This window comes from Lontra canadensis, unplaced genomic scaffold (genome assembly GCF_010015895.1).
Source record: "Lontra canadensis isolate GAN:19392208 unplaced genomic scaffold, GSC_riverotter_1.0 scaffold88, whole genome shotgun sequence".
NCBI lineage: Eukaryota > Metazoa > Chordata > Mammalia > Carnivora > Mustelidae > Lontra > Lontra canadensis.
In genome coordinates, this window is record NW_022631082.1 from 4237028 (window position 1) to 4257768 (window position 20741).

At 50.8% G+C, this 20741-nt stretch overlaps 1 protein-coding gene across 1 annotated transcript in view; it reads right to left on the reverse strand.

Annotated features, from left to right (window-relative positions):
• MUC16 (mucin 16, cell surface associated) overlaps nt 1-20741 on the reverse strand; it is a 74705-nt gene that overhangs the window by 21939 nt on the left and 32025 nt on the right. Inside the window, exons 23-47 of the mRNA XM_032883876.1 lie at nt 20580-20615; nt 20273-20323; nt 18943-19067; nt 18675-18742; nt 17924-18096; nt 17781-17816; nt 17501-17557; nt 12757-12878; nt 12333-12400; nt 10561-10733; nt 10182-10217; nt 9854-9916; nt 7977-8101; nt 7616-7683; nt 5358-5530; nt 5192-5227; nt 4616-4740; nt 4354-4421; nt 3603-3775; nt 3460-3495; nt 2885-2920; nt 1205-1329; nt 1042-1109; nt 394-566; nt 64-99 (exon numbers count right to left, since the gene is read on the reverse strand). Of these exons, the coding sequence (XP_032739767.1) occupies nt 64-99; nt 394-566; nt 1042-1109; nt 1205-1329; nt 2885-2920; nt 3460-3495; nt 3603-3775; nt 4354-4421; nt 4616-4740; nt 5192-5227; nt 5358-5530; nt 7616-7683; nt 7977-8101; nt 9854-9916; nt 10182-10217; nt 10561-10733; nt 12333-12400; nt 12757-12878; nt 17501-17557; nt 17781-17816; nt 17924-18096; nt 18675-18742; nt 18943-19067; nt 20273-20323; nt 20580-20615 (2250 nt within the window). The remainder of the gene's footprint in view (nt 1-63; nt 100-393; nt 567-1041; nt 1110-1204; nt 1330-2884; nt 2921-3459; nt 3496-3602; nt 3776-4353; nt 4422-4615; nt 4741-5191; nt 5228-5357; nt 5531-7615; nt 7684-7976; nt 8102-9853; nt 9917-10181; nt 10218-10560; nt 10734-12332; nt 12401-12756; nt 12879-17500; nt 17558-17780; nt 17817-17923; nt 18097-18674; nt 18743-18942; nt 19068-20272; nt 20324-20579; nt 20616-20741) is intronic.

A 20741-nucleotide genomic window follows, 5' to 3' on the forward strand; every position in this document is an offset into this window, starting at 1 on the left:
CAGGAGGTAAAAGGAGAACAGAGTGGGGATGGGACCCAGGAAACCAGGGCCAGGAATACTCACTAGTGGTAGTCGGTATTATGGTTCCATAGGTGTAACCTGCAGAGAGAAAGCCAGAGGAGCTGAGCCAGAGTCAGGGTGAACATAAAGGATTAAGGGAAAGGCAGGATTTAGGGGGACTTTGTAGGAAAAGCAGAGGGGATGAGGCAGTGGAGGGATGTTTGGGGAGGAGGCATCCAGGCAAGGAGACTGTAGATGGCTAGAGCCCATGGTTATGTCATTGGAATGAAGACTGAACCAAGACCAGAGAAGAAGGAGATATACCACAGCTCCTTTTAGAGAAACACAAAACTCTCCCAGGAGAGAGACCCTGCCTGGAGCACAGTCCCTCACCATTGACGTAGAGGCTGTCCCTGTCCAGGGTGAAGGGCCCCAGCTGGGTGATGCCATAGGTCTCACGGCTCAGCTCCCAGTACAGCTGCTCCCTGTCCAGCCTGGGGTCTGCAGAATCAGAGTGGATGGCGCAGGAGATGTCCACTCCGGTGGCTGCTCCGCCCTTCTCAAGCCTGGGGAAGGAAGGACATGGGAATGTGGAGTACTGAGGAGGGGTCCTTCTAGATGGGGAAAGCAAGAGAGCTGAAGGCAGGATGCTGAGAGGGGATGGAAAGGGCTGGCTCAAGCCCAGAGGGGCTCTCCAAAGGGTCGCTCATCTGAGACAACCCCCTTGCAACTAAGAACAAAACACACTTTAAGAGAAGACACGTTAAGACTTTAACACTTGAAGACAAGAGATAGTGCTTCTTCCAAGAGGAAAGCTTTCATCTAAAACAAATGATCATCTCTGGAATCCGTAAGGACAAACACGACACCTCATTTCTAAGACCTGGACATTCCCACCACGTGGGCGTGAAGAACACAGGAAGGTGTTACGGCAGGTGCTGGAGGCCAGTGATACCAAAGGCATTCCCAAGAACTGAGCCCCGCTGGCCAGTACATGAGGGTCCACTGGACCCAATGCATCCCTCCATCTGGGGGTCTCACCTGAGCGAGGCCAGTCTGCAGCCAGCGTAGAGGGGCCCGATAGTGGTCTTACTGAACAAAAGCCTGAGCTGGTGGGGAAAGAAAGGGGCATGAGCAGAAAGGCTGAAGGACAACCCAAGCAGGCATGTGGCGGGGCTGATGGTGGTCGTCGGGGGCCTCTCACCCGGTGCTGGAGGATCCTCTCCGTGGAGTTGAACTTGGAAGAAGCTGGGTGCCCCATGTCTTGAGTATAGTGCAGGTTGGTGATGGTGAAGTTCAGGGTGAAGGACACCAGTGTGGGGCCAGTGGCTGCAGTGGGGGAAGAAGAGAAAAATGTCCAGTTTGGACCATAGTAAGGACCAAGGGTGCCTGGAATTCCAACAGTGGAGCACCAGCAAGGGACCTAAGTATAGCCACGGACTGCAGAAGCTGAAGGAGAGAATGTTACAGGAGTTTTGAGACATTGGGGATTTTCACTCATTCATTCAGCCAGTGTGTATTGGGTATCTAATGTGTGTGAAGCCCTGTGCTGGGCTCTGGGGGTCCAAGGGTGAATAGGGCACAGTCTCCTAATATTGTGGTCAGGAGCGTGGCCAGACCATTATGCTTCAGGGGAGCCAGGAAGGTTTTCAGTCCCAGAGAGGCACCCAACCAAAGACCGAGGACAGCTTCCAGGAGGAAGCATCTTTTCAGGTGTGACTGAAAGCACGAGTAAGAGGTAGGTGAACAGGGTCTGAGCAAGTGGCAGAGTGCTCAAGCAAAAGAATCAGTCTGGGTATGAGCCTGACAGGAGACTGTGCAGTTGCCCTCAAGGGACTCGAATGTTTTCATTATGTCCTTGCGGAAGTATGCAGTGACTATACAGCTCAGGGATTTGGACATGACTTGTAGATAAGGTGGAGTCATCCCAAGATTGTCAATAAGACAGGAATTACGTGGACAGAAGTACATTGGGAGGGCCGTTGGCAGCTACTGTGCAGAGGACTGTAGGAGGGCAGAGTAGAGGCTACTGTACCAGTCCTAGCGAAAAATGCCAGTGGCCTGAATAAAGGCCAAATGACACAGATGCAGTGAAAAGACATGGCGGGATATTATGAAGGGAGAAGAGATGATTTAGTGATGGATAGATGGGAGGTGAGTGGGAAGGAGGGTGAAGGTTGGCACGTGTGTCCCTGCCTTTGGTGATAAGGAAAAGGAGCAAGTTTGGGAGAAGATGGTGACTTTAGGGTCAGAGACTGAGGGGTCAGGTGATGTCCAGGAGGTGGGTGGACCAAGGGTGAGGAGCTGCTGTGTAGAGTGCGCTGGACTCAGGATTAAGATTCTGAGCAGCTAGACCTTGAGCTGTTACGTGGTCCCTGAAACCCACAGAAATGGATGAGTTTCCTCAGGGAAACTAAGTAAGCAATAATGAGGGAAGAAGTGATCTTGAATGGATGATTTTGTAGAAATGATTTGGGTACCAGTAGGACCTTCCTACTTGCGAACTTGAGGGATAGGGCAGAGAGGACGGGGGAAGGTTGCAGAGGTCACAGCAACAGAGAGAAAAGAACACAGGGGATGAAATCAAAGGTGGGTTACACCTATAAAGGAATGATGGCCATGGTGGCAGCTCACGTCACAAACTGTGTGCCTGGCCCTATGCCCCATTCAGCCTGGAGTCAGGGCATCATCCTCTGGTGTGTTGTGCGGGCAGGGAGGGGTGGGTCCTGTGACCTCCAGTTCAGCCCGCACTTCCATTAACATCCTCTGTACTCCTTCCCACCCAGAAGCGGGGGATTAGGAGGCAAGACCTTCCTGGTTCAGCAGCTCCTATCTTTAGGGAAAGGGTGGTGGTCCTAGGCACACAGAAGTCTGAAATACTCACTGTTGGGGGTGGTGGCTGAAGCTGGATGGGTGTAACCTGCGAAGAGAGGGAGTGACAGTGAGGAGGGGAAGGGAGAGGTCCAGAATGAAGAGGCAACTTGGGCTGCTGGAAAGATGGCCACTACATCATCACAGCTGAAATTCTTTAAAAGGAATATGATTATGCACTGGAAGGGGATCCAGGTCTGCTCCACTCCCATCTCCAGACAGACAAAGGACCTGCTTACAGAACTTGGAAATGTGAACCCCCCACTGGAGATCCAAACTCATGCAGAATCCTGCTGCAGTAGAAGCCCTCTCAGCACAGGGGAGGCCCACAGCCCAACACGGCCCCCACCAATGATGTACACTCTGTCACCGTAGAAGCTGGCAGCAAACCAGTGCTTGGGGTGGGGACCTCGTCATCCTGTAGATGCCAGGGACCCGCGCCTATGTCTGGGGCTTTAATGGGTTCACCCGAGGCTGGGGGTGGAGCAGGGTGCGGAGGGCAGGCAGCTGGCTCCTGGCCGCTTCTGTTCTAGGGTTGCAGAGGGACCCACAGGGTTGCAGAGACTTCAGAAGCCTGTGGACACTCACCGCTGGGGGTGGTGGCCTGGGTCTGGCGGGTGTAACCTGCACAGGTAGAGGGAGAAAGGGTGAGGAGGGCGAGTAATGAGCGAAACAATAGAGGGGAGGATGTGGGGACTGTTGAAAGGTGGACACAGATGGCAATCCCTCACCATTGATGTAGAGACTGTCTGGGTCCAGGGTGTAGGGACCCAGCCTGGTGACGCCGTGGGTCAGCTGGCTCAGCTCCTCGTACAGCCGCTCTCTGTCCAGCCCAGGGCCCACGGGGTCAGGGCGATGGGTACAGATGGCATCCACTCCAGTGGCCGCCCCATCCTTCTTGGACCTGGGGGTGGGTAGGGGTAACAATAGATGGAGTCCCCAAGCAGGGCGCCTGGCCCCTCTGGGGCAGGACAGGAAGGGGCCAGAGCAAGCGAGAAGGCTGGCACCCACCTCTGGCCAGCCTGGGGATGTGCACACAGTCAGTGGGTGGGAGGATTTTTATTAAATTGCAGGTCTGAAACCTGCAAGCTGGGGGACAGGAGAGCTCCTACTTGAGACAGGTGAAGAGCTGGAATTTGGGATTAAAGCAGGTGGAAAAGGCATGCTTGTCTTGAGAGGAATCCTGGGGATGGAACTGAAAACCTAAAGGAAATGCCCTCTTTGGTCAAAGGGAGGCAGGAGGGAATTTGGAAGGATGACTAGCCTAGGGTCATATCCTGCTGAGGGGCTCCCTAGAACGTGAGGACAGTTGGTGGGGTTGGGGGTGGTTGCAATCAGAAGAGGCCTTGGTCCTGGAGCCAGTGCTTCCTGAATTCCACCTCTTCTGAGCACATGGACAGAGAAGGCAGGAAGGAAGCAGAGGGAACTCGTGGGGTCTGGGAGCCCTTGAGGTGGTCCTGGCCTGGGATTGCAAGGACTCACCTGAGCAAGGTCAGCCTGCAGCCTGAGTAGAGGGGGCCCACACTGGTGTTCTTGAACAAGGGTCCGAGCTGTGGGTGAAAACAAGGGAAGTAAATAAGTGAATTGAGACGCAGGGGCTGGACGGGCATCGGTGGGTGGGGCAAGAGCGAGGTGGGAGGGGCTAGCTCCCAAGGTCTGGGCTGGAATAGGGGTGGCCTCGCATCAGTAGGCAGGATGAGGCTAGGGGGCGGGGCTGGCAGGGGGAGGTGGGCGGGGCTCTCGCCTGGAGCTCCAGGGACTTCTCTGTACTGTTAAATTTCCAGGAGCCTGGAGGCTGCATGTCCTCCGTATAGTGCAGGTTGGTGACAGTGAAGTTGAGAGTGAATGGCACCAGCGGTCGTCCGGTGGCTGCAGCAGAGGAGGGAGAGGAGATGAGTCAGGCCTGGGATGGGTACGGGGGCAGGGCCTGGGACCCGCAGCTATCTCACCGGAGACCATAGCAAGTGTTGAGGGTCCTTGGGGACCTAGTGCCAGAACCACCCGTGAGGACAACCTGAGACCGTCAAATGCAGCAGGTGAAGGTGGGCAGGATCCGCAGGAGACAGTCTACCAACTAACATTCTTATTTATTCAAGCCTGCCTTCTGGTACTTTCTTCCATCCCTCGACCCCCACGTGGTGGCCATTTCTCCGTGTTCAGCCAACAGCACCGAGGTGATGCATAGCTGAATCGTACTGCAGTGAGCTCCCAGTCTGCATCCCCGACCCCTGCCCTCCCCGACAGCTGGAGGTGTGGGCGGGGGTCTGCTGCTTCTTTCCCTGGTTGGGGGGGGCAGTCTGAAGACCCGCAGTGTACTCACCACTGGGGGCCGTTACTGGTGTCTGGTGGGTGTAGCCTGCGGAGAGAGGACAGGAGAGAGGGGAGGTGCTGAGGTGGAGAAGGGAAAAAAGAAGACAGGGTGGGGGTGGATGGAGGGGTGGACCTTGGGCTTGACAGCTCAGCAGAGCGCACGGGCCGCTGCTCACCACTGACACAGAGACTGTCCTCCTCCAGGGTGTAGTGGCCCAGCCTGGTGACACCATGGGTCAGCCGGCTCAGCTCCCAGTACAGCCGCTCTCTGTCCAGCGCGAGGCCCGTGGGGTCGGGGCGGCGGAAGCAGACGGTGTTCACGCGGGTGGCTGCTCCAGCCTTCTGGGGCCTGGGGAGGGCAGGACCCAGCGGGGCGGATAATTGAGATCCATCTGCAGAGCGTTCTTGAGGGGCACCATTCGGGGGGTACCCTGGGGAAAGCTAGGACGTAGTGGGGCCCCTATGGACGGGTCCCGGAGGCCCGCCACCCACCGTTGAGGGAATTTGCTCCACATTCTGAAAACGGGGCTGATCCCGGGCCTCCCCGCGCTTCACGATCCACTGTCATCACAGCACCGAGTCTCACTTAAAATGGGAATGTTCCCTTGTGAGGAATTTGCTGAAATCCTCTGGCCCCCTACTGCCTGTGGGGGAACCTGGGCTGTGCCCCTCACAACACCCACTTCCCCGCACCCACCGCCCGCCCTGCGCATCCCTCTGCCTCCCTCCTCGCGGGTGAGCGTTTCTGCTCTGTGTGTTCGCTACCCCGAGGCTCTCCACCTGGGCTTCCCTCTCCCCAATCAGTCCTCCTGGCCCAGAGCTGTGTCTCCAGGCCACAGCGTCCTCCTCTCTAGGTATGAGCTGCCACTTCAGTTCCTCCTAGACCCCCTACACTACATATCCCAACCCTTTAACAGTCTCTCTGGGCCTCAGTTTCTCACCTCAAAAATGGGTATAATCATGGCACCCAAGTGTGAGGTTTAAGGTTTAAGTCTGTTGATATTAATATAATGCTTACAATAGTATCTGGTGCATCCCTAAGGGCTAGGGGAGTGTCTGTCACTATTTTATAAATAAAATAGTATAGCATTAATTATACATTTACATATAATTATATAATTAACATATAATTAATGTGTACAAATGTGTTTGCACATGTTTACATATAATTAATATAAGGCACTCTTCTTGATGGCAGAGTCTATGCTCTTGACCTCCATGGAGATTTTGGAGCTCAGCACAAAGCTTGGATACAGTAGGTGCTCAAGCAATATTTGTGGATGGAAAGGAAATTTGTGGAAATCCAGGCAAGGGGAGTGAAGAGACTACTTCTACTGTGGGTGCATCAGCAACCTGGGCTAGGTCCTAAGAAAGAGGGCTTCATTCCATCCATCTCTATTCTAGCATCACAGGGAGGGAATCCTTTCTCTGATTCTATTTTTGGAGGCATGGAAATGTCCTAGGGAGATGCCCGATGAGGCTAAACCCTCCAGAGGACCTCGGAATGGAGAAGCCCATGCATGCTGAGAAGCCCTATCACTAGGTAAAGGGGGGCCGAGTAGCGTGTGTCTGCACTGAAGGGAGCAGGGATTTGAAGGCTGGGGTAATGGGGGAGGGGAGAGATCCTATGGTTCTTCCCGGAGAAAAGAAGCAAAGCAGCTTAGTGGGAAAAGGCATGGACTCTAAGGAGACCGGGCTTGAATCCTGGCTCCACCATTTGGCAATCATCTGCTCTGGGAAAGTTCCTTAACCTGTTTGTGCCTTAACTACTCTGCAAAATAGGGATAATAGTAGTGGTGGTAAGTGAGTCTAGGGAGATGATGGACAGGACGCATTTCACCCAGTGAATCTAACCTGGGGTGCTTTGCATCTCAGGAGACATTTGGCAATGCCTGGTGATAGATTTTGTTGTCAGAACTTTGGGGGCTGGGATGCTATAGGATTCGATCTAGTGGCTAAGATATGGCTAAATATTATATTGTGCAGGGAATGACCGCCCATGACAGTAACTATCTGGCCCAGAATGTCAATAGTGACCATACATCAAGAACCCTGATGTCTGACACATGCTAAGTACTTGCTGTGTGTTCACCTTTAGAAATATTTATATGCGGTGTGGGGTTGGAGGTACACTAGACTGGGGATTGCATCCTTTGTGGAGGTTCAGGGATGCAATCTTTATAAAGGGCTTTGATGCATACTTTCCATTTTCTATGTTCTGTCGTTTTATTCCTACGAAATATTGCATGGGAGATCTGAGGCTCAGGACGATGGGAAGGTCCAGAGCAGGGCCTGGGGGCCCATAACCCAAAGGACAGTGACTACGCCAGGCTGGGAGCTGGAAAGGGCTGAGGCCAAAGGGAGGACCCAGCCCTAAAGGACAATGGTAAGAATATCCACTGTGCCTCACAGGGCCATCTCCTGTGGGTCCCACCTGAGCGAGGTCAGTCTGCAGCCAGAGTAGAGCGGGCCAACACTGGTTTTCTTGAATAAGGGTCTGAGCTGTTGAAGGAGAGGAAGGTGAGTAGAAGGACTGATCTGGACAAGGGCAGGGTTGGGGTGAACTGGGCGGGGCTGGCATCTGTCCGGGGGCAGGGAGAGGTGGACGGGGCATGCAGGAGGTGGGCGGGGCATGGGAGAGGCAGGTAGGGCTGGCATCAGTGGCTAGGTGGACATCAGTGGGTGGTGGAGGGATGGGGTGGGTGGTGGAGGAATGGGGTGGGTGGTGGAGGGATGAAGTGGGTGGTGGAGGGATGAGGTGGGTGGTGGAGGGATGAGGTGGGTGGGGCTCTCACCAGGCTCTGCAAGATCATCTCTGTTTCATTGAACTTGGCAGAGCCCATAAGCTGCATGTCCTCCGTGTAGCGCAGGTTGGTGATGGTGAAGTTAAGGGTGAATGGAACCAGGTCAGGGCCAGAGACTGCAGTGAGGTTGGGAGAGAAGCCATGCCCTGAGTCACTGCCTCAGCTGGATTTAGGGATGGTGGGGTAGAGTCTGGATCCACATCCCTGGTGCCCAGTGTATTCACCTCTGGTGCAAGAGCTCAGAATATCTCTGCCCCAAAGGGAAACTTTGTTATTCTGCTAACAGTAATGATATTAATAATGACACTAAAAATAGCAGTAATAGTAAGACCTGATTTTTGGTAAGAGCCTATTCTGTGCTAAGAACTTTCCATCTAGGGACACGTGGGTGGCTCAGTTCGTTAAGCTGCTGCCTTCAGCTCAGGTCATGATCCTGGGGTCCTGGGATCGAGTCCTGCATGGGGCTCCTTGCTCAGCGGGGAGCCTGCTTCTCTCTGTCTCTGCCTGCTGCTCTGCCTACTTGTGCTCCCACACACCTCTCTCCCTCTCTGACAGATAAATAAACAAAATCTTAAAAAAAAAAGAATTTTCCATATAGTATCTCATATCCTTAAACAAACCCTGGAAGTGAATCCTTTTACTCCAAATGACAGAGGCTGAAAATAAGTTTCAGAGAAGTCAAGTCACTTCCCCAAAGCCACACAGCTATTTTGGGGCGGAAGTTCAGATTCTAGAGTTTGAATCACTTAAACTTAAGTCCTGCCCATCCAGTGGCTGTGTGACCTTAGAAAAACACCCAGCCCCACATGGACCGGTCTTATGTCTCTCCTAAACAGAGAAAGAGCAGTGTCCATCTGCTGGGGTCGAAGACCATACGTGTGAAGCAGAGTGTCTGTGAGGTGACACATGGTCAGTCAATACTGCTCTCACTGCTCCTTACACCTGCTTCCTCTGCTTTAGTCTCTGCCCTTGGGGAATTAGTCCTGGATTTGCCTTTGACTATATCCATTCCATTCGAGCAGAAGTTAAAGCTTTGAAAATTGTTCCAGAATGTATCACTGCATCTAATCTCACTAACTGACCCCATGGGTCCCTAAAGCCAAAAGGGTCACAATCTGGTCCCTGGCAGGCCACCCAGGGTAGCCTATAAATGTGACCACAAATTCTTTACCTCTGTGGACCTGCACCCTTGGTGTGGTCTTATAGCCCCTTCCACGAGTCTATTTCTCTACCTCCTGACTCTGGCTTGGCCCTGACTTGCTTTGGCCCATGCAACAAGAGAAATGTGATGCAAGCAGAAACTTGGGAAGTGCCTATGTACCGAGGCTTGCCCTATCCTGCATCTAGGAAGCCCATGACCAGCAAATGAAGGAGCCAGAGCTAGTCTGCAGGATGGGGAGAGGCCACCTGAAGGAGATGGAGGCACCCTAGCCATCAGTCAGGCCTCCTCCAGCGCAGAGTCAACTAGCTAAGCTTCAGGTGACTGCAGACACATAAGGGAGGCTGGTTCAGACCAGAGGAACCGCCCCGCTGACCTATATACTAGTGAGCAGCAGTAGACGATTGTCTTAATGTGAGGGTCGTCTGTTACATGGTAAACCTAGCTGATACAAAACCTTCACAGAAAGCAAAGGGGGCATTAAAAGGAGTCACTGCTTCAGCCTGGAATGGAAAAGCTAGTCACGGAGCTCCCCAAACCTAGGGATGGAGCTAGACTGGTCAGTGGCGAGGGCCTGATCGGAGGATCCCCTCCTCCACGCCGTCCCCTTGCTTTGAGCTGTGTGTGCGTACTCTCTTTCCCTTCTCACTGCAAAGCACAGAGGTCTGTGTGTGGGGGAAGGAGGGAGCCACGGAGAGAAGGCTCTTACCTGTGGAGCTGGAGAAGGAGATTGGAGCTGCCGAGGTCCCTGAGGATGTGGAAGTCACAGAAACTGAGGAGGAAGCAGCAGAAGAGATGAGGGAGAGAAGGAAGGAAGAGAGGAAGAGGAAGAGAGATGGGGCCCTGTCTCCTTGGAGATGCCAGAGGCAGGGGTGCTTGATGCCCAGCCAGAGTCACAGAAGGCAGAGGTGGGGGAAGGCAGGTGACCAGGCAGCTAAGTCTCCCTTCCTCCCGGAAGTCCTGGGCTTAGGGCAGAGGGAGCAGCTGTTCCCACGAGGTACAGGGGGCATGGAGCCATCCAGGATTTGAGCACTTACCACTGGGGATGGAGGTCGGTGGTGTTCTGGTGTAACCTACAGGGAGTGGATAAAAGGGAGGTGGGATGTTTGAGAAACTTAAGCAGGGGATGAAGGGGCTGGGCCATTGGTGGAACAACAGTTGCCATCAGGAGGTCCTCTCCCTGCCCGACAGTGGGTGGTGCCTCCTATAACATTTCTCTGACCTCCCACCTCCCTGTGAGTGATGTAGCCTTTGGTAGGGAAGGGGGATCTCACAAGGAAAGGAAGAATGAGGAGAGAAAAGTCTAGAGGCAGACATGGATGTATCCCTCTGGCCAGAGAATCAAGAGAATAGAGCATCAAGAGAATAATCCATCTGGGGTGCAGGACAAGACCCCTGTCACCACCAGATGCTCACCGTTGACATAGAGACTGTCCCTGTCCAGGATGTAGGAACCAAGCTGAGTGACACCATGGGTCTGGTGGCTCAGCTCCCAGTAGAGCCGCTCCCTGTCCAGCTGGAGACCGGAGGGGTCAGGTTGGTAGGTGCAGACAGCGTCCACTCCAGTGGCTGTTCCACTCTTTTCAGGCCTGAGGGGAGAAGGACATGGGTATGGGAACAGGACTGAGGGACATCCCTGCCAGGACATCCTTTCATCAGCCCACTTGCATGTGAATGCCTGCTTATCTGCTCTCCTGGTCCAGACATGCGCTGCTCCTAAGAGAAGGGGCATCCTTGTGCAACAAAGGACCAGAGTGGGTATTCCAAAGTCAGATGACCACCAGTTCAAACCTTCGCTCTGTCACTTACCGAATAATCCACGTAAGTGTGCCTGACTCGGTTCTCCCACCTTTGCAGCGTGGATAGTGGTCTAACCCTATTGCTGGAATGTCTTGAGGTTCAGAAATGACTGACATAACACACCTAGCTCTGGTGCCAAATACCCATTAATTAACTGTTTAATAAAACAAATATTCACAGAGCCAAACACTGACAGTCCCTAGCACTGGGGAACAGCTCTGCAGATTCATCAGCTCTTGAAAAGCTGATCCAACCCAATTTTTGGACCTGAGCACCTGAGCATGAGATGCTACATAGCAAAGACCCCCACCCACAGCCCACCTGCTTCCTGTATTCCCAGGTATCTGGGGGAAGGAGGCAGGAAAAATTAATCCTGAAGGGAAAACCTGGGGGATCCTGCAGGTAGCACAGCCAAGGGTATTACTGGGGAGAAACAGAGTATCCCTTGCACGATCAGCAGTGACCTTGAGCCAAGCGCTTCCAGCTCTGGTCTCCTAGAAACTTGATAAAGGTGCAATGTCAGTTGTGTTGACTGGTGATGTTGCTTATGGTGAAAATGACCCCTTGTTGATGACTGTGTCTTTTCTGGGAGGGCGGAAAATGGACAAGAATACCTTGCAGGAGGTTCTAGCTTTGGGCTTCCTTAGGTATGGTAAACCTCTTAACTGCTCAGGACGCTTACAAGAGATATTGGTTACCTTTTGGGACCTAAGACATGTAAGGCGTCTATCCACTGAGGTCACTTTTTCCCTTTTTAAAAATTTAATTTAATTGTTTAAATTTAAGTTAAAGTTAACATATAGCATATTATTCGGTTCAGGGTAGAATTCAGTGATTCATCAGTTGCATGTAACACCCAGTGCTCATCCCATCCTGGGTCCTCCTTAATGCCCATCCCCCAGTGAGCCCATTTGCCCACCCCACCTCCCCTCCAGCAACCTCCACTGAGGTTGTATTTCTTTGCACATTAACTGTCACCCGGATGCCAAAAGAATAGTCCTTAGACTGCCAAGAAGGCTCTTACAAAAAAAAAGAATGCCCTGTGCTACCCGCTGACATGTCCTTTCCTGTCTGTGTATGGCCCTATTCAGGTCACATAAGCCTGATTCTCTGATTGGGCTTAAGATAACCTAGAGAGGGGAGCACAGGGGACTGGCACCAGAGCTGGGAACTGTGTGAGACCAGCAAGGTGCCTGGATACGGTATCTAAGGGAGTGCTTACTCTCGGGGCTGTGCAGAGGCAGGGCTAACCCTGAGGGTGAACAGTTCCTTCAAGTCTCTGCCCTAGGCATCTTGCTTGCTTCCCTAGTCTGGGCCCCTGGCCAGTCCAACCCAACGAGCCCACACCTGCCTGCACCTCCTAACACCAGACAAAGAGGAGGTCTCACCTTAGCGTGGTCACTCTGCAGCCAGTGTAGAGTGGCCCAATGCTGCTGTTGGCAAACAAGGGCTTGAGCTGAGGAGGAAGAAGCAGGTGAATGAAAAAGAAGTGGAAAAGCAACCGCCATTTTAAAACACAAGATTTTCAGATAAAACAGCAGTTCTCCAATCATCTCAGTACGACACTGAATTCTCAGAAGAACCCTTTGTGTTCAAGGCTTCTCTTGTCTCAGTGTACAGAGGAGGAAATGGTACCGAAAAGGCAAGATCATGACTCCAAAGGGACGTCACTGGCCTGTGGCAGTTCCAAGTTTTGAACCCAGAAATAGTCTGCTCTTTAAGCCCTCTGTATCCTCCAAAAGGGTAGTAAGGAAACTCAGAGAGGGTGGGGAGGGAGTCTGAGAAGAGGGATGGGTAGAAGAGGGCCCTCACCAGGCCTTGTAGGACTGACTCTGTAGAGTTGAACTTCGCAGAGCCCGGCCGCATGGCCTTCGTGTAATGCAGGTTGATGATGGTGAAGTTGAGGGTGAAGGGCACCGGGGCAGGGCCAGCAGCTGCAGTAGGGCAGGAGGAAAAAGAGGCCATGCCCTGAGTCAGGCCTGGACCAGAAGTGGGGTAAAGGCCCCTGGGACACAAGCCCAGCCTGCTCAGAGGACCCCATCATCTCGGCGATACCAAGGAGAGGCTGTCCTCTCCTGGGACTCCCTTGAGTCCCATCTGGGCCTGGAGATAGGGGGTGGGGGGTGGGGAATGGAGGTAGTGGTTTATTCTGTCTTTGGTCATGGTCTTGTCATGGTCTCTGGCTTTGGCCACATAGGGAAAGGGAAGATGCTGGTGTCTGGGTGTTACATAAAGAGCCAGACATGGTGTCCGCCTATGGGTTCATGGGGTATTTAATTCTTCACAGTGGGCTGGGACCCGTGAGCTCAAAAGCCTGCCAGGACAGGCTTTTTTTTTTTTCCCCCCCAGCTGCCATATATCTTTTTATTTTTTTAATTTATTTTTTAAATTTTATTTTCTGTTTCCAGTGTTCCAAGATTCATTGTTCATGCACCACACCCAGTGCTCCATGCAATACGTGCCCTCCTTAATACCTATCACCAGGCTCACCCATCCCCCCATCCCCTACCCTCCCAAACCCTCAGTTTGTTTCTCAGAGTCCACAAACTCAAATTTTTATATCCAGATGTGTGTGTGTCTGTGTTTTTTAAAGATTTTATTTACTTATTTAAGAGAGAGTGAGCAAGCAAGAGAACGCACAAGAGGAAGAGGGGGGAGGGACAGAGGGAGAAGCAGGCTCCCCACTGAGCAGGGAGCCCCCATTGCTCCTAGACAGGAGGATATCTTCTCTGACCACTCCCTTCCCCTGGAGTCCCCTTGCCCTTCTCCCCTTTTGAGTAGGGATCCCTCCTCCCAGAAATCCCTCAAAACCCCTACTTGGGGTTGGACTGGAAGAATAGGTGAGAAACCCATAGCTCAGGACCATAAGACTATCTTGGCTTGACCAGTTTCTCCCGCCTACCAGGGCCTCTTTGAAGACCACCCCCTACCCCCCAGACAGGTTCAGCCTTCAATGCCGAGTTTGAAAATTTGCCTCAGGAACAATTTGCCCACTAACAATTTTCCCCCAATGTATTCATTTAATAAGAGTTACGTTGTGAATAATTCCTTTCAAGAATATTCTTATACAAGACAAAATCAGAGAGGGAGACAAACCATAAGGGACTCTTAACTCTAGGAAACAAACTGAGGGCTGCTGGAGGGGAAGTGGGGAAGAGGGTTGGGGGGATGGGGTCACTGGGCGACAGGCATTAAGGAGGGTACAAGACTTAGTGAGCACTGGGTGTTGCATGTAACTGAGGAGTCACTGAATTTTACCTCGGAAACTAGTAATACACTATAGGTTAATTAGTTGAATTAAAATAAAATAAAAGTAGAAATAAAAAAAGAATATTCTTACTCAAAAGTATATTTAAAGTAAGCAGGCAAAACCGGCTTCTGTCTTTAAAAATCAATGTCCTAGCTATATGCAGAAGAATGAAACTTGACCATTCTCTTACACCGTACACAAAGATAAACTGAAAATGGATAAAAGACCTCAACGTGAGACAGGAATCCATCAGAATCCTAGAGGAGAACATAAGCAGTAACCTCTTCGATAACAGCCACAGCAACTTCTTTCAAGATATGTCTCCAAAGGCAAAGGAAACAAAAGCGAAGATGAACTTTTGGGACTTCATCAAGATCAAAAGCTTCTGCACAGCAAAGGAAACAGTCAACAAAACAAAGAGAGAATGGGAGAAGATATTTGCAAATGACAGAACAAAGAGAGAATGGGAGAAGATATTTGCAAATGACAGTACAGACAAAAGGTTGATATCCAGGATCTATAAAGAACTCCTGAAACTCAACACACACAAAACAGACAATCATATAAAAAAGGGCAGAAGATATGAACAGACACTTCTCCAATGAAGACATACAAATGGCTATCAGACACATGAAAAAATGTTCATCATCACTAGCCATCAGGGAGATTCAAATTAAAACCACATTGAGATACCACCTTACAACACTTAGAATGGACAAAATTAGCAAGACAGGAAACAACATGTGTTGGCGAGGGTGTGGAGAAAGGGGAACCCACTTACACTATTGGTGGGAATGCAAGTTGGTGCAGCCACTTTGGAGAACAGTATGGAGATTCCTCAAGAAACTAAAAATAGAGCTTCCCTATGATCCTGCCATTGCACTACTGGGTATTTACCCCAAAGATACAGATGGGAGTGAAAAGAAGGGTCATCTGTACTCCAATGTTCATAGCAGCAATGGCCACGGTCGTCAAACTGTGGAAAGAACCAAGATGCCCTTCAACGGACGAATGGAGAAGGAAGATGTGGTCCATATACTCTATGCAGTATTATGCCTCCATCAGAAAGGATGAATACCCAACTTTTGTAGCAAGATGGACAGGACTGGAAGAGATTATGCTGAGTGAAATAAGTCAAGCAGAGAGAGTCAATTATCATATGGTTTCACTTATTTGTGGAGCATAACAAATAGCATGGAGGACAAGGGGAGATGGAGAGGAGAAGGGAGTTGAGGGAAATTGGAAGGGGAGGTGAACCATGAGAGACTATGGACTCTGAAAAACAATCTGAGGGTTTTGAAGGGGCGGGGGGTGGGAGGTTGGGGGAACCAGGTGGTGGGTATTAGAGAGAGCACAGATTGCATGGAGCACTGGGTGTGGTGCAAAAACAATGAATACTGTTACGCTGAAAAGAAATAAAAATAGGGGCCCCTGGGTGGCTCAGTGGGTTAAAGCCTCTGCTTTCGGCTCAGGTCATGATCCCAGGGTCCTGGGATCGAGCCCCGTATCGGGCTCTCTGCTCAGCAAGGAGCCTGCTTTCCTTCCTCTCTCTCTGCCTGCCTCTCTGCCTACCTGTGATCTCTGTCAAATAAATTAAAAAAAAAAAGAAAGAAAAAGAAATTAAAAAAAATGTCCCAATAAAAACAGGGTGGTATGTGGCATTATTCTAAATTTAGACACTAAAAAGACAACCACCTAATCAATATGGAAAGCTTGACTAAATCCTGGTTTGAAAAAAGCCACCTACACAAGGGAGACATAGGGAAAATGTGAATATGAACTGCATGCTAGATGACACCAAATTATTCTTATTTTTTGAAGCATGGTAATGCTACTACAGTTACATTAGGCAATGTCCTGATTTTGTGACAGTTCTTGCTGAAATCCTTAATAGTGAAGCATTGTGATATTTGCAAGTTTCCTATGGTTCAGGAAAAAAAATTATGTCTACCGCTTTCTAGAGTCAGTTCTGCCATAATGCTTGTTTTGAAAACGCAATTCTTCAGGGTCATTGAGACATTAGGGAACAAAGTGAGCATTATGTAAATTTCCCATTTGGGCATGTGTAATTCTGTCTGCAAGACACACAAAAGGAACACCAGTTAAACCCAGAACCCAGCTGAACCTAGCTCTGTGGACATACACAAAACGCACACACACAGCTCAACCCTCTAGGGGGGTTACGCTTACCCACCTTGGGTTCCCAGTTTCTGTAGGATTTCGGGCAACCCTCCTGAACTTCACAATTACTCACCAGCTTCAATCTTGTTTGCTGACATGACTACTTGTACAACAAATGTCAGATCTCTTTCTGGGAAAAGTGCTATATTTACTGCAGTAATTTATGTTGTATTTCTTAACCATTTAACATAAGTAAAACTGTGCTGTTTTATTAGAGGTCTGGTTTTTTTTTTTTAATGTCACTGACAAGGTTTTTGGGTGTTGAGCCCCAACCTCAGCACTGTGCTCTTCTCCAGTGTGTGATTTTGCATAGCATAGTTTGGGGACATCCATGCCGTATCATAACAGAACTATGTACAAGAAGCAAGAAAGACAGAAGGTCAACCACTGTGGTGGACAGATGGATGTTCCTCGCACTATTTTTTCAATGTTTCTGCTACTTTTGACAGTTTTCATAATAAAAAGGGGTGGGGGGGGACAAACATACACAAAATATTCATGAAAAGTGGAAATAACCCCATGGTCCCTAGACTTTGACAGATAAATAATGAATCTTGGAACACTGAAAAATAAAATTAAATTTAAAAAATTTCTTAAAGTGCCACTAAAATGAAATGATTACATGCATTGACTCTGGTCAGGGAGACAATGTATATTCATAAGGAACAAAGTCATAAAGATGTTATAAAAAGAATAAAGTCATATCTATTGAATATATTCACAGAGACTCTTCCTTAAAACAAGCGGTTGGTAAATCAGTTAACTGGGGACACTGAAGAAGAATCAATCCTTTACTGAGTTGGCTTTGGCAAACCGGCCACTGGACAAATCTATTATCAGTGAACCAATCTGTACTCTACTTTCCATGGGATGCAGGATGATTGGGAAGTCAGGGGTCACCTATAGGTTTCAGACAGGTTACGGAGAATGGCTCAGGACTCCCAGTGCTGGGAGTGGGATTGGTGTTCAAGAAATCCCCAGGACCTGGGTAGTGCCCAGCAGATTCTCAAGAGTTGGCCTTGGGCTCCCCCAAGAGATGCCACCCATTCTACTTCTCCTCCCATGTCCTGGGATTAGGGCCCAGCAGGAATAGTTGGGAGCCTCTTCAGAGGAGAGAATGCCTACCTGTGGGACTGGAGAAGGAGGCTGGCACCCCTGCAGAAACTGTGGCCACCATAGAAGCTGGAGAGAAAAAACCCAAGAGCTTAGGGGTGGGGATTCCTCACCCTGGGGATACCAGCGAGGGGGTGGTCATGCCAGGCAAATTCTTGGGCATAGGTTCACCCGAGGCTGGGGGTGGAGCAGGGGTATGGAGGGCAGGCAGCTGGCTCCTGGCCGCTTCCATTCTAGGGTTACAGAGGGAACCACAGGGTTGCAGAGACTTCGGAAGCCTCTGGACACTCACCACTGGGGGTGGTAGCCTGGGTCTGGTGGGTGTAACCTGCACAGGTAGAGGGAGAAAGGGTGAGGAGGGCGAGTAATGAGCGAAACAATAGAGGGGAGGATGTGGGGACTGTTGAAATGTGGACACAGATGGCAATCCCTCACCATTGATGTAGAGACTGTCTGGGTCCAGGGTGTAGGGACCCAGCCTGGTGACGCCGTGGGTCAGCTGGCTCAGCTCCTCGTACAGCCGCTCTCTGTCCAGCCCAGGGCCCACGGGGTCAGGGCGATGGGTACAGATGGCATCCACTCCAGTGGCCTCCCCATCCTTCTCGGGCCTGGGGGGTAGGTGGGTAGGGGTAACAGTAGATGGAGTCCCCAGGCAGGGCGCCTGGCCCCTCTGGGGCAGGACAGGAAGGGGCCAGAGCAAGCGAGAAGGCTGACACCCACCTCTGGCCAGCCTGGGGATGTGCACACAGTCAGTGGGTGGGAGGATTTTTATTAAATTGCAGGTCTGAAACCTGCAAGCTGGGGACAGGAGAGCTCCTACTTGAGACAGGTAAAGAGCTGGAATTTGGGATTAAAGCAGGTGGAAAAGGCATGCTTGTCTTGAGAGGAATCCTGGGGATGGAACTGAAAACCTAAAGGAAATGCCCTCTTTGGTCAAAGGGAGGCAGGAGGGAATTTGGAAGGATGACTAGCCTAGGGTCATATCCTGCTGAGGGGCTCCCTAGAACGTGGGGACAGTTGGTGGGGTTGGGGGTGGTTGCAATCAGAAGAGGCCTTGGTCCTGGAGCCAGTGCTTCCTGAATTCCACCTCTTCTGAGCACATGGACAGAGAAGGAAGGAAGCAGAGGGAACTCTTGGGGTGTGGGAGCCCTTGAGGTGGTCCTGGCCTGGGATTGCAAGGACTCACCTGAGCAAGGTCAGCCTGCAGCCTGAGTAGAGGGGGCCCACACTGGTGTTCTTGAACAAGGGTCCAAGCTGTGAAGGAGAGGGGAATGAGTAGAAAGTCTGAGGGGTGGAGAGCGGGGTGGACATGAGATGGGTGGGGCTGGTGCCAGTGGGTGGGGCTTGAATGAAGCAGCACAGGTGAGGTAGGTGGGGTCTTTGTGGGTATGGCAGAGAGCCGGGAGGTGGTGCTTCAGCGGACAAGAGAGGAGTGCTACGGGCGGGGCACTCACCAGCCGCTGCAGGTTTCTCTGGGTGCTGTTGAACCTCCAGGAACCAGGGCGACTCATACCTTCCTGGTGCTGCAGGTTAGTGATGGTGAAGTTGAGAGTAAACGGCACCAGGGCAAGACCAGTGGCTGCAGTGGGAGCAGGAGGAAGACACCAGAGAGCCTAAGTATGGGTCATCCCACATCTGTCTCTTCAAGCACTGGCGAGGGGTTTCCTTCCAGATGGGCAGTTTCCATAGGAAGGAAATCCCAGACATTAGCATTACGTGAGGGGCTCTGGGGATGAGTGTGGAAAATTACAGAATGGAGGTAAATGCACCCTTACACAGAAAGCAGTTGGCTAAAATTCTTGATAGATATCCCGTTTTTCTGAGGGTTTTTTAACCCAAATTTTTTCTGTGAGATCCAATTATTTACTGATTTTTAAAGATTTATTTGAAGAAATATATTGCAGTTTGTTTGGGTCAGGCCCTGTTTTAAGTGCTTCACTTAAATTTTAACCCATTTAAACCTTGAGGTAAACCCTTCAGAGGGAGATAGTATTCTTATCCCCATTTCACAGAAGTAAATACTGAGCCCAAGGATAGTTAAAGAATCTGCCTGCAGTCACACAATCTCTAAAGGGCAGAGCACAGTTCAAACCTGGGTGTTGTGGTCACAGAGTCTGTGCTCCTAACCCATCCACCCAAGCACTAAGGGCGGGTCCACACAGTGACCTGCTCACTCTGGCCTGAGTGGTCAGTGGTCAGAACACCTTCAAGAGGCCTTTGCTGCTGAGTAACTAGAGACTCAAGTAAGACAGCATTAGTAATGATGGGTCACCCAGGACCCTCAGTAGGGTCAGCGGGTGATATCAAAATCTACCTTGGGCCACTGAGATGCCAAGAATGGGAAGTTATCCCTTGGCCCAATCAGAGTCTGCCCAATTGGAGTCTCTAACAGGGACTTGTAAGAGGGCATTTTCAGGTACACATGTAGCTCACTCTGCTCCCTTCTTTCTTGGAAATGAAAAACAAGTACTCAGGAGAGAGGACGCCCCCGCCACACCTGCAGAACTCACCCCACAATCATGCTGATTGTAATTCAATTCTTATTTGTATACTCAAGTCCTTATTCTCTTTCTTGCCGGAAACCCATCAAAGACTAGGGTCCTTTCTATTCTGTTCACTGCTGCCTTACCAGGGCCCTTCACCTGGTAAATGAATGGGCTAAATGAATGCTTCTTGAGTGAAAGAATGAATGAATGAATGGGCATGGTACTCCATGTGATACCTCCCATTGGCCAAGTGTAGGAGACCTTTGCAAGAGAGGAAAGACAGAGAGGAAGCTCCTACCTGTGGGGGCAGGGATGGGGGTCATTGAGGTTGCTGGGGATATGGTAGAGGCTGGTGAAAAAAAAAACACAGTGAGGCAAATATGGCAGGAGGGAGGGCCTCCCCAATGACACAGGGCCCATCGTGGGTCCATGAGACTCTCCTCAGGCCTGTGCCAGGCTTGTCTTTTCTGATCCTGGGAGTGAAGATGGGGGGAACCCTGGAGCTTTCCAGGCTCTTTGTGTCCCTGGGGACATGGGGTAGGTATAGCGAGCAGGAGAGACGGGCTCCAAGGCAGAGCAATGCTAGGGCCCAAATTACTACTCACTGCTGGGGGTGGAGGTCAGGACCTGATGGGTATAACCTGCAGAACGACAGGAAGAGAAAGTATGAAGAGTTGTAAGGATGGGGTAAGGAAGGGAGTGGCAAAAATCTGGGGTTCCTTGGGTGTCTATGAATCTATTTATGTAAGCTGCATTTGGAGAGCACC